At 35.2% G+C, this 13,192-nt stretch overlaps 1 protein-coding gene across 1 annotated transcript in view; it reads right to left on the bottom strand.

The window, feature by feature from the left end:
- The window catches only part of DIAPH3 (diaphanous related formin 3), a 242,523-nt gene that overhangs the window by 51,252 nt on the left and 178,079 nt on the right, over window positions 1–13,192 (bottom strand). The window contains 2 exon segments of the mRNA XM_050709286.1: window positions 11,771–11,830; window positions 12,288–12,383. Coding sequence (XP_050565243.1) covers window positions 11,771–11,830; window positions 12,288–12,383 — 156 coding nt within the window.

The raw sequence follows: 13,192 nt of genomic DNA, 5'->3' as shown, positions 1-13,192 counted from the left end.
AATTATAAAACTAGGGATAACCTGATAGCATACTACTTTTTATCCTGTGCTGAATAGACAGAACAGAGTTTGCAACTACTCAGGCACCACTCTTTATTATATGTATATTAGTCTTTAGGCTGAAATCATGAACTTAACATATCCAATTCAGATATTTAGCTGAGTCCGTTTTCTTATAATTCCGATAAACTTGCTGTTTTTAACTATTTTAATGTATTCTAAAGTCTGCCAGAATTACATTTGATGCAACTTTTATCTTTTTATACCAGTCAGCAGTGACGAAACATTAACTTTAAATATTGCATATCAATAAGATTTTATATATATATATATGTAACATAACACCACAGTACTGATTCATTTACTTTTTATCCAGCTATTCTAATGGAACATTAGCAGACTTAAAAAGTATTAACATTGTAGCTAGCAGTATAAAATAAATTACATGAACACTCTATAGTAAAGGGAAAGACTTGAGTATCAAAGAACAAGAATTTGGAAGCAAAAGAAAGTTGGCTATCCAAATTTAATGCAAATGTTTATATATATGCATTATAAGAGAATTATTTTTTTCCCCCTCTTTCCTTGCCCAGGACAGAATATACTAACTTAAGGAGCAGCTATTCAAGCTACTGTTTTATCTTCAGTATTCATTGCATTGTGCCAATTTCTATTAACTTTATTATAGATATAGAATTAAAACATGGAGAAACCTATTCAGGTCACTTAAATTAGATGCCTAAACTCACTGACTATTAACAATTTATAGAAGCTAATTCCTGTCTAACATGGGTATGTCCCTCTCTTTATCCAGTATAAAGAGCATAAGCTTCATAAATTGGGTATCTATATTAATGAGGCATGAATACTCTTCAAGAAATTAAATACATACATTAATTTTGAGAGATAAGTTAAAAATGTTTGATACCTGATATGCCCGAGTAATTAGCATTAAAAAGCACTATAGATGCTTAATGCTTTGATCCTACTGGTTTCATCTATAGTTTTGGATGGCTGGTACATCTATAAAGCAGACCTTATGGATCGCAAGTTTCAAACAGTGAAAACTGAAACTAAACAACAAAACACAACGAAACAACACAAAATGAAACAACCACCACTACCACCAAGTAAAAACACCCAGGAACTGCTTCGAACCAGAGGAAAGGATAGGGCACTCTACCAGCTTTAAGCATTGTTTCTTTTGATGTAGTTCTCATTTCATCTCAGTTCATTCTTTAAACACTGTCCAAAATTTAACAGTCCTCTCCAAGCTCCTCCATCAGCCTAATTTGGCACCGTGATCATATGGGTTATCAGCAGGTTTGGAATAACTAGAATGACTCACCCAGTTTTTCAGCTAATGATGGCAGAGTGAAAGGAGAGATGTCATGAACTTTACTTTCTCAGGGAAAAGACGGAAGAAAAAATATTTTTATTTTAGAACATAGCAAGAAAAAGTATAATATCTCTCCCTTCTCTGGTAACAACAGTAATGCATAAAATGCACACGTTGAAATAAGAATAGGGCCTCAGATAAATTTCTCCAGACACAGTTGTTATGGGAAGAAAAAGCAATTTTAGCAAGGAATTGAAGTATGGTATTTGGGGAAGAATCTCTACTTTTGAAACTACGAAAATGGAAAAAAAATCATCAAATGTAATTACGCCTACAGTAAGAAAGGGTACCAATTTCAATTGGATTGAAATTGGATTATGAAAACCCTCACTCAGCTGCATTTAACCCTGGTTTATCCAGATTCCACCATTCCCTTAGAGAATGGATTTAAACCATATTTTCCATATCCCTGGAAAATTCCCTCTGTTCATTAGCCTCTCTACTTACACAGTTCTGCTGTAACTAACAAATGTTACTGAGCCTAGTGATTCAAATATTCATACTGAATGAGGAAAGCAGATTATGATTCCTGCCACAGAAAACATTCAGTCTTTAATCCAGTGACTGAAGTAAAATGCATATGGGGACATGGAAGCTCCAACCATGAAAGTATCAGCCTGTTAATTGGTGTCCCATAGGCAGGCATTTTCTAACAAATAGTTTACCCATGGCTTTATTAAGCTCTTTTATCCAAGATGTTTATACCAAACCAGCTCTGATTTCATTCCATTCCATGACACAAATAGCTATGATATTAATACAAACTTTATCACTTCCCACAACTGTTTATTGGTGAAGTTGTAGAAATTCATCTCAAATTTAACTCAGTCACTGAATCAAGCAAAATGAAAGGCACATCCTGTTTTTAGATTATCTAAAATGGTTTCCCTTTTTCTGTTTATGAAGAGTGATTATTGCAAAATGCTGTGTTTCTAGCCAGTATAGGTTCTCAAATGGCAGGGAAGAACCCAAGTGACAAAGTGATTCTAGATGTGAAAATACATACTCTACCCTATTAAATTATTTAATTCAGATTTTACATATAGAAAAGAAGCCTATGAAAAAGACTGTTTATTATGACAGCACATTCTATGTTTCTGTGGTTTTCTTGGACATGTCTCTGCATAGCTCAATTAGGTGTTGTCCCACAGATATCCAAATTTGTTTTAAAACTCAAAGATTATATTTTGATATCCAAAATTTGCTCCAAAAAGCTATCCAGAACCAAGCTGACAAAGTAGTCTGTCCAGTGGTACATCAAGTGTCCATATACACATTGTACTATATTGTATTACATATATATTAATTACATAAATATACAGTCAAAGTGGTAGGTTTAGATAACTGTTTTTCTTTGTTTCTTTTATAAGAAGTTAGATGAATGTCATGAGATAATAAAGCATGAGAACTCTCAGTAAAATTAAAAATGGTCATAATTTTGAAAGTCTTTTTAAGCTATCATGAAAAAATATTGTAATAGAAAGACTACGCCTACTAACAAGGAATTCCTATAGTCTTTCAAAGAAAAAAAAAGGGGGGGGGGCTGGAGCATCTCTCCTATGAAGACAAGCTGAGGGAGTTGGGGTTGTTTAGCCTTGTGAAGAGAAGCCTCCAGGGAGACCTTACAGTGGCTTTCCAGTACTTAAAGGGGGCCTACAAGAAAACTGGAGAGGGACTTTTTACAAGGGCATGCAGTGGTAGGACAAGGCATAATGGCTTTAAATTGAAAGAGGGTAGACTTAGATTAGACATGAGGAAGAAATTCTTTACTTGGAGGGTGGCAAGGCACTGGCACAGGCTGCCCAGAGAAGCTGTGGATGCCCCATCCCTGGAGGTGTTCAAGGCCAGGCTGGATGGGGCTTTGGGCAACCTGCTCTGGTGGGAGGTGTCCCTGCCCATGGCAGGGTGGTTGGAACTGGGTGGCCTTTAAGGTCCCTTCCAACCCAAACCATTCTGTGATTCTATGATTGATTCTAATATTCTATGCCAAGAACATGGGTGAAACTATATTACAATGTATACTGAAAGTGAGTAGATTCGTTATTAGCCCAATATCCTTCAAAACCCAAATACTCTTCCAGAAATGACTTAGAAAACAGTTTTTCATCTTGTATTTGTAAACTACATGAACATAAGAAAATATATTGGGTAAAACTTGTGGGTGCTGCATTACGGTGACATAAAAGGCTGCACATACGGTGTAAACTGGAAGCAGAAAGTCAAAAGTAGTGAAAATATCAGAGTGCGAGCATAATGTATTCACAAAGGTGTTTTGCATTGATGAGATGTTTAAGTGAATTGTGAAATTTTTTTGGCAGCTGCTATATTTCATCCATGTACAATGCCAGAAACAGCTTAAGGTAGATCACTATGAAACTGATGAATTCTCATGGAAGAAAAAGAAAAAAATAAAAGTAATTTCCAAAACCACTTCCATAGGATCTAATGATCTAACTGTAGTCTAGCTATTATCCTGCACTACTCCAGATCATGCAGTGTCGTTCTGGCTATCACCTCTCCTTCTGTCATTTATGTGAAACCTGTATATGCCCCTCTATTTGCCTCCTTTGCCACTCATGATCTCTAAGCCTGAGCCACCAAGAAAGACTTCTGAGCCTTCTCATTATTTTGCTATGTGGTTGATGTCAATTTTGCCTTAGGCGTGTATGATGGAAATGCACAAGACTTATCTGTTCTTGGAATGAAACAAAGACAATACCACATTTATCAAGCAACTTACAGGCACAACCACCAGTTCTGGTTCATCTTAAATGCAAATTTTCCTTTAGAGTATTCCACTTCTAAGTGTTCCTACCCTAACAAAAGGAAGAAATCATAGGATACTCTTGTTTCCCCTGCATTTATTTAATGTCCTTTATTTGCACATTTCCTGAATGTTTACTTGCAATGAAAAACATCAGGAAGAAACATAACTCCAGTATTTCTTTCACACTGCACATTTTTTGCTCTTTTGCAACAACCACTTAGGATGAAAATGAAACTAAATTCTCCCAAAGGAGGAAAAAAAACCCAGAACATTAAGGGAACACATTCATTTACATGGCAATGAAAGATGAATTAAGTGCGCTTAAAGAATTTAATGAGTAATGTTTTGTGTTTCCTCTACATCTGTTGAGATTTCACTGTTGCATTTACCAGGCATTGCCTGAGTCACAAAATGGACTCCAGTCAGCACTGATACACTGTACCAATCTAAGCTTTTGTCCGCAATGCACCATGCACCTTTTAACCAGACAAAACTAAATTCTAATGTTATGCTGATGAAATTTCACTATCTGGTGTTTCACCATTCTTTTCTTTTTTTCAAAAAAAAAAAAAAAAAGATAACGCCTTTAAAATTATATATATATAACAATATAATGAGGATTATGGCTGTTGTTCAGTTGATAGATATTCTATTTGGATCAGAATTCTTAAAGCCTTTGAGGAAAGAGAAAGGAGTTTAGATACCACTTGTTCTTAATGCTCTGAAAACAATAAACAGAAGTGGAAAAAAAATGGTAATTTATACCTAAAGCCTTGTTTAACAAATATGGAAGAGACTTGAAAAGTAGTCTGAGAAATGACAGAACCCTCTTTACTATACAGATCAACTCAGTAATTGTCTTTGAATGGAAAGTTCTGCGTGACTAAACAATGAAAAGACAAATACGGGTAAATTGTTGGTAATTTACAGCTCCCTTCACAGATTTAAGATTGTCCACTGATGCATATTCAGAAGACTGCTTTGAATATATAAGTTGCCTGTAGTAGCTCTTGGAAATCTGGCTAGCCAGCTAGACGATTATGAAGCTGACATTTACTGTATGTGAAATTATGGGATGTAACAGTGTCACTGCTTTCAAATGTCACCTCTTTGCCACAGTTCTTATCTTGCAGAAAACGTTCTTGCTTCCCTTGAAAGAAGTATTCTTATTGAACTAGTACCGATGAACGCCAGCAAGGTATTTACAAAAGCAGTTAGCTCTTCTGAGTGTCTAATATGAGGTCTTCGAAAGGTCTCACTTTAGGAATGAACTCATCAGATCTCTGGAGAATAAGTCCCATTATAAGGTCCCCCTTGTCTCAAGGTGGCACCTAGAATTTTTACTCTTAAAAGCTTTCATCCTCTTTGATGCCTATACTAAGTTCACATATAATTCTTCAAGGTAAGACACAAAATGGTAGGATGTGCACATGCTCCCTCACTCATGGGAGTCGATAACAGAAATCTCAGAAGATTTTATAAGAGGAGTAATAGAGACATTTTTTGTAGGATTACCATTCCTCATTATCTTATCTAAATGTGGGTAATACTAAGAAGTTGACAGTTTGGGTTTGGCTTATACAGAGAGCAAATTAACAGCATTTGTTTTCTTTCTATACCAATTTTTTCACAATACTAACAAGTGCATTTACATATCCATTTTCCACCACTTGGCATTTCAAAATAAAAAAATAAATAAATGGCTATTTTCTATTTCTCTTTATGTCAGTCCTTATAGTTAATGTTGATGTTGCTGACGTTGTTGGAAAGACTCTGATAGAATCAAACTACCATTTTTCATCCAAAACTCTTCTCAGTGCCTTTCATCCCTTCTGTCTCAAATACTTTCTCCACTCCAACATAAAATTACAAGAAAGGGAGATCCCTAGATAAAGATCCTAAAAATTTTGCAACCAAATTAAATTTATTCTATATATTTTGGAATGAAAACTCTTTGGGGCCACCTCTGTGACAGACTGTATTCGTGTGCAACTATGCCAGTGCAGAACTAGTTCTAAACAAACAAATAAAAATGAGTAAATTAACTTTCCTTGTCTGGTTATTTTTCACACATGCAAAATTGATTCTTATGGTCACAATTTCTTTGAACTCTGCTGTCTGCTCCAGGAAAAAACTCTTTATTATAAACAGTGCAGATGGTTTCAGGGGAATTATTTCTGTTAGAATAAGCAGCAATTTTACTTGACCTATGAAGCCAACACTGAAGTGAAGCTTTGGACTTAAAATGGGAAAACCTGAGAAGTTTTTTTTTTTTTTTAAAGAAATCCTATTAAATGTTTCCGTTTCATAACAGTGCCTACAGATATTCCAAGTCTCCCATTGAGGAAACTAGTCTGTTGAGTAAACCTTTACAAATCCTTATAAAAAAAAAATAAAATCTCTACCTTCTTTCCATATGTGAGTTAAAAACATTTAGCCAGACGGAAAAAACAGGCTAACATGCATAATGCCTTAAAAACAGCATCTACCATGAGGAACTGGTGATGTTCAAGAATCCATCTTTAGTGCTATGGGTTAAGCAACATGTACTGAAAAAAAAATATCTTAACAGGCTTCAGTGCTTCTCCAGTGTTAGGTACATCCCTAATGTTCACTAGATGCAGTTATGGAAAGGACAGCAACATACATACATTTAAGAAAAAATAAGGAAAAATTAGGTTCAAATGTCTATCATCATATGCTGCCAAATACAGCAATGCTGAAATAAAATAGTGACCTCCAAGTGGTTGCAGTATTGGTTTCAAGAATTAAGATGAGCCTGAGCTCATTGCCAGCTATGATTGTCAAAATAAGGTAGCAGAGACACTAATATGAACCTCAGATGACAGTTCTATTATGAATAAGAGATGAAAAAAAAAAAAAACACAGAACATGAAAAAAGGGTTTTCTTCAGCTTAATTGGGACCAGAATGACATTGCTGGGCAAGAGTTTTATTTAACAGAGGTGTTTAAAATGCTTCAGACTAAATGTGACATGAAAATTATTCTATTGTTTATAAATTTACTGAACAAAAAGCTATAGTAATTAAGACTAACCCTTACAATGTAATTTTGTTTTTAAAATAGAAGCAAGACTTTCTTGTTACCTTTGTAAGTGTAGTCCACGACCTAGCTAACCGCAAAAGAAAGATTTCTTTCAACCTTTGCAGTCACAAAAAAGAACCTGCATTTTTACTTCCATTTTACTAGAGCTTTTCTTTACTCACAGCATTTTGAAATCAACCTACTTGTAAAGAAAAACACTTTGCACTGCATTTGAGATATATATACGTGCAATCAAAGCTGTATCTAGAATTTGTATTTATGCATTTCAGATAACATTACCTTGGCCAATGTTACTGCAAATAAATGCGTAGCCATAGCAGCAGAGAACTTGATGCAGGCTGCAAAGCCTGACGGAAAACTTAGTGAATAATGCAGCTTTCTGTGCTGCAATGGGCTCTGAGCTGCCTTGGATATGGTGCTATGTGTATTTGAACATAACTAGCTTGAAATAAACATGCAAGCAGCTAATGTGTCTTGACTGTTGTTGTAAATAACTGATAAACTCAGATCAAGCTCAGGTATTAGCTGCTTGAAAATATCTTCTAATGTGAAAAATCCTTATGACTGATAACTAAGCGCTTTCTTCTGCTCTCTAAATAAAATAAAAAAGCTCCCCCGCTAGATGAGTCTGAATCAAAACCTTACCGAAGTACAAAGACACTAAAACTATACTAATACACTACTTGTGTCATACAGTAGTCTGAACAGAAATTACAACAAAAGCATATAGTGCAATAGTTCTGCAGGTTATGGTTCTTTTCGGTTAAAGTTAACTGCAACATTAACAGGCAGTTTTGAGTGTATATGTAATACAGCTGTTAATAAAATAAAACAGCATTAATGGAAACAAAGGAAATAAATATACCAATCATATCAACATCAACAAAAATCAAGTGAAAAGATTTGTATTCATTAGGTAATTCTGATCACAGAAATAAGAATAGAATTAAATGACCAAAACAAAACAAAACAAAAACATACACCATGTTAGGAAAAAAGGCAATCTATTTAATAAAAGAAGAGCGTAGTAGGACTGAAAATAAAATAACACACCCAAGAGGCCACCCTGGGAAGCAGCATGAGAACCAGTACTCCTTTTTAGTCAGAAATAACAATTGAATACTATCAGAGGTTTCTGTGGAGCTCAAAGGATCACGATGAGAAAAATGGCCAACCAATGGCTAGCATTTCACAAAATTTCCTCCTCCTTTTTTTCAGTCCATTTAATTAGAAGAAGAAATTTCTGTTCTCAGTTCTACAGCTATGTAGTGTTGGCTTGCTCCTTTGTATTCTTTTTCTATTTTTTAATAGAGCTTGGCTCAGCCTCACCAGTAAGTGGTAGTTTGGTACTTTGAGCAGTATCGTACTGAGGATAACAATGGCAATAGTTAAATAAATTTCCTTCCTGCTGCCATTTATATTACAGCTATGGAGAGAGTGGGCATTCTCTCCCTTGCCATTCCCTGTGAAACACGAAGCCACTTCTTTCTACCTCCCATCTGCATTGGTATACAATTTCTATTCCACTTTTTTAGACAAATATAGATGAAAGAGCCTTTGTTTGGTTTTATTTTGTTTTTAAACAAATATATCAGTTAGAACTTGATTCCATCTGCCCAATAGAGACTGCTACACTCTGAATGATTCAGTAGGTAGATATTTCAACTCGTGGCTTGTAATTCTTTTTGACTGCGCAATGAGTTGAAGAAGTACACCCTAGGTTTGAATCTGCAGTGTGTATTAATAAACCATACCCACTGTAAGTGAATCTGTTAGTCTCATCAGAAGAAGCAAACAAGAAAAGTGCTTTATCACTTTCCACATATTTTGAGCTAGTGGCTTTTTTGGCACTCTGATATAAGATTCAGCATTCATTTGAAATTTCACGTTGGGAAAAACAGCAAATCAATGACAGGACAAGCCAATCTTTCTGTCTTATGACATGTTTCTGTTTTTCTTGAGCTGAAATCAGAGACTTCTTGCTTATATGGTGTATATATAATGAGCTATAGAAAATAAACCATCATATATAGTATACATTACCTAATATGCAGATATACATAGAAATAATAGGTTATTGCATATTTATTAACATTAGACGTAAAGTGCAAAAAAAAATTACAAAGAGGACAAAACTGAAATAAATAAAACTGACATAAAATACTCAATTCCTTGTTAACAGAAAATTAAAGAAGCCTTATAATTCATGGTTTGATCAGCCACAGTACTTACTTTAGTGAGGTAACTGTTATATAAAAACAAGCTTTGCTACTGAGGGTCTAGAATACATTCTAGATAGTATACAACCTACATAATTTCTGATTTGCAACAAAATAAATTATCAACCAGCAAATTCTCAACTTAGGCTTTGAATAGGGGAAGGGAAGGGAAGGGAAGGGAAGGGAAGGGAAGGGAAGGGAAGGGAAGGGAAGGGAAGGGAAGGGAAGGGAAGGGAAGGGAAGGGAAGGGAAGGGAAGGGAAGGGAAGGGAAGGGAAGGGAAGGGAAGGGAAGGGAAGGGAAGGGAAGGGAAGGGAAGGGAAGGGAAGGGAAGGGAAGGGAAGGGAAGGGAAGGGAAGGGAAGGGAAGGGAAGGGAAGGGAAGGGAAGGGAAGGGAAGGGAAGGGAAGGGAAGGGAAGGGAAGGGAAGGGAAGGGAAGGGAAGGGAAGGGAAGGGAAGGGAAGGGAAGGGAAGGGAAGGGAAGGGAAGGGAAGGGAAGGGAAGGGAAGGGAAGGGAAGGGAAGGGAAGGGAAGGGAAGGGAAGGGAAGGGAAGGGAAGGGTCTAATAGATGAACTCAAAGAAACCAATGACCATATATTTCTATCATTGAACTCCCCAGAAACAACATCAAGTTCAGTGCTCTGTTTGGCTCAAGATAGGAAGAAGCAACATACAGATATTGTGACAAGTGTCCACAAATCAAGAACATACTACTGAATTCCTTAAAAGTAAGTTTAAGATAGTATTTATCCAGTTTCATAGCAAACAAGACAGGTGCAACAAAGGCTGGATTCATTCTAAAATGTCTTAGAATAAGATTGTCTCAAGATGATCTATGGAAAAGTGACTACGGTAAAAACAACAAAACATCCAAGAGTTTACTTTTACTTTTCTAAAACAAACATATGATTTTTAATCAAACGTGAGTATCATATTATATCCATCAGATGCATAAATCAGTGTGCAAGTTTTGCAGAATTTATAGTCTTGGTTTCTTTATTATTTTTTCACCTGGAACATAAAACATAGCCCTCATGTTTGTCCAAATGCATTTATAGTTTGAAAACTGGAAACTATATTGCCTGGAGACAGGAAGATAGAATGGGCTGAAAAGAAGCAACATTCAACATAACTATTCCTACAAGCGGTAACACTTATAGGATAAATTCAGATGTGCTCTGTAGTCATTATTTAAATATCAATATATTATGTGCCAGACAAGCACCTGTCAAATATACTTCATTCTTCTTTGGGCCAATTCCTAGAAGTGAATTAAATTATCTTTCAGCTGTCCTTCTAGCTCTATTTTATTTGATTTTGTGTTTAATAATGACAAAATCTCTATCTTCTTTTTTCTACTCTAGTCACTTAAGAAATAAACATGTAGGAAAAATGAAGTAAAATTAATATCCTCAATGTGATGGCATCTGCTTTATAAATTCTGAAGTGTATTTAAATATCAAAAGAGAATGCATTCTGCTTACAAAACTGAGAATTAAGATTTTTTTCTTTAAGTTTCTTTAATTTTTTTCTTTAAGTTTAATTTTTCTATAATAGAGATACTATGTAAAACTTTTTCTTGAGACCACTAGGTTAGGAGCCACTGAAAACATGCTCCATACTCCTCAGGCTTAATTAAAACACAGATAATGTAATAATGTTCTGTAGATTATCTAACAGAGCGACAAAACACCCATGCCCTCACTGTAACTTTATGCATACGAGCAGTCCTACTGATTCAGTGGGATTTTTTCAGGAGCTTATGCATAAACACATGCATAAGACTCATACTCAACATTTGGAGAAATATTTTGCCATGAAATAAATGACTAATTTCCTCTTTACTGATACAACATCACTTTTGAATTACTGGTAAATGATAGCTTATACCTGGACTACCTGTATTACCACGAAAACCAAGACGAACAGAATGAATTGAAAAGGTTCTCTAATTTGGTATCATAAATACTTAACATTTGAAATGTTCCACAATCTTTGCTTTCTAACACAGCTCATAATCTGTTAAAAAAATCCCTGCATTATTGTTTTTAAGGATTATCAAAGTACTACATTTTAAACCGTAATCAAATTTTAAATAAATACAAAAAACCTGCAAACGATAGAAGAGATTTGCAAAGTAATCAGCAAGTACTGTTTAAGGCTGTAATATGCATGTGAACCTTAAGAACCAGTTTCCAATACTGTTTCAGTATTCCACTAATGTAGAAAACAAAATATCACAGCAATCTTTTGAAAGCACATATCGACTACATAAGCCAAGTTAAGAAGAGCATGCAATTCATGAATATGGTTCATTACCATGGTTACAAGCTTTCAGCACAGGCCTCTGTGTGGTTGGACTGACATTTTGTGGTATGTCTGCAAAAGCAAGAAAACAATGGAAATAAAACACCTCTCTGAAAGTACTAGAGTATTGCAACAACATTAGCAAGCAGAAATATTTTAAAGTTAGATATTTCTAGGTGTACAGCTACAGTTAATACCAGTGAAATAATCTGATGCACTGGCAGGGCAAGATGACTTTTACCTCCCCCATTCAACTGTTGTTAGTATAAACCCCCAAAATGTAAAGTACACAAGGCTGTATGGAAGAGAGTTAACAATCAGGCTATGCTAAATTCAGTACACTGATCTCCAAAGCACTACGGACAACAGCAAAACAGTCTGAACATCCCTGAAAGATGTCACCGCAAAAAAAAAAAAAAAAAAAAAAAAAAAAAAAGAATTAAACACGACAGCATTTAGGTTCCGGAGCACTGGACCAATAATATTTTTATCTTTTTCTGGAAAGTAAAAAGTAAAATGTAATATTCACCTTTAGCCCTTGGTATCCTTTTCCTTCGGTCCCGAAAAGCTGCACCTGACTGCAAGGCCTCCAACAGGCTATCCATCACTCCAGTCTCCTCACCTTCTATAGCAGAGAGAGGGAAGGAACACTCTTTGATTACCACAGCAATATCAAAGCATAAGTAATAAGAATAAACAACAACAATAGAAGATATTAATGGTAGAATTAAAACTACTTATTTCAAACTTAACCAGGCTTTTAACATTTACCAATAGCTCTCTCACAACTAAGCAGAACAGATTTGGTCTTCTCTACATTGAACTAGGCCAAATTTTATTCCATTCATTTCACATTCATTCTTTCTCTACTGTAGTTTTACATGAAATGTCATTTCACTCATATTTTTATTTCAGTACCCTTTTGCAACTGCAAATAATCAGTTTCATGTCAGCTTTTGAGAGCTGTCCCTTAAATGATTTGCTATATTAGACAAAAGAGATTATTTCAGTTATTGTTATAAAAAGTTGAAATTGTTTCTCAGCAGGAAGCTGAAGGAACGATATTGGACTAGATAGAATACAGAGTGTTATCCATAGGTAGCTTTAATCAAAAGCCATTTTCCTTTTATATTTAATAACCTGTAGCCAATATTAAATAACTGATGTAGTTCAGGAAAATTCTACTCGTCATATCACGTGTATGTATAATATTCCCCTGAAAGAATTATGAATGTTACCATGAGATTATAATTAATCGCAAGCATTAAAACCCTTACTTTTATTTCCTCAAATAAAAACATCAGAAAAGCTTAGATTTCTGAACCTTATTAGCCCCTTGTCTCCACAACCGTGAGGACGAAGAACACAACACCACAGATTTCCAATACGATGAAAAATCTCCACAGAGCAATAAAGAATTACATGACAGAAAAC

The sequence above is a fragment of the Cygnus atratus genome, chromosome 1 (assembly GCF_013377495.2).
Source record: "Cygnus atratus isolate AKBS03 ecotype Queensland, Australia chromosome 1, CAtr_DNAZoo_HiC_assembly, whole genome shotgun sequence".
NCBI lineage: Eukaryota > Metazoa > Chordata > Aves > Anseriformes > Anatidae > Cygnus > Cygnus atratus.
This window is presented reverse-complemented; position numbering and strand designations above follow the sequence as displayed.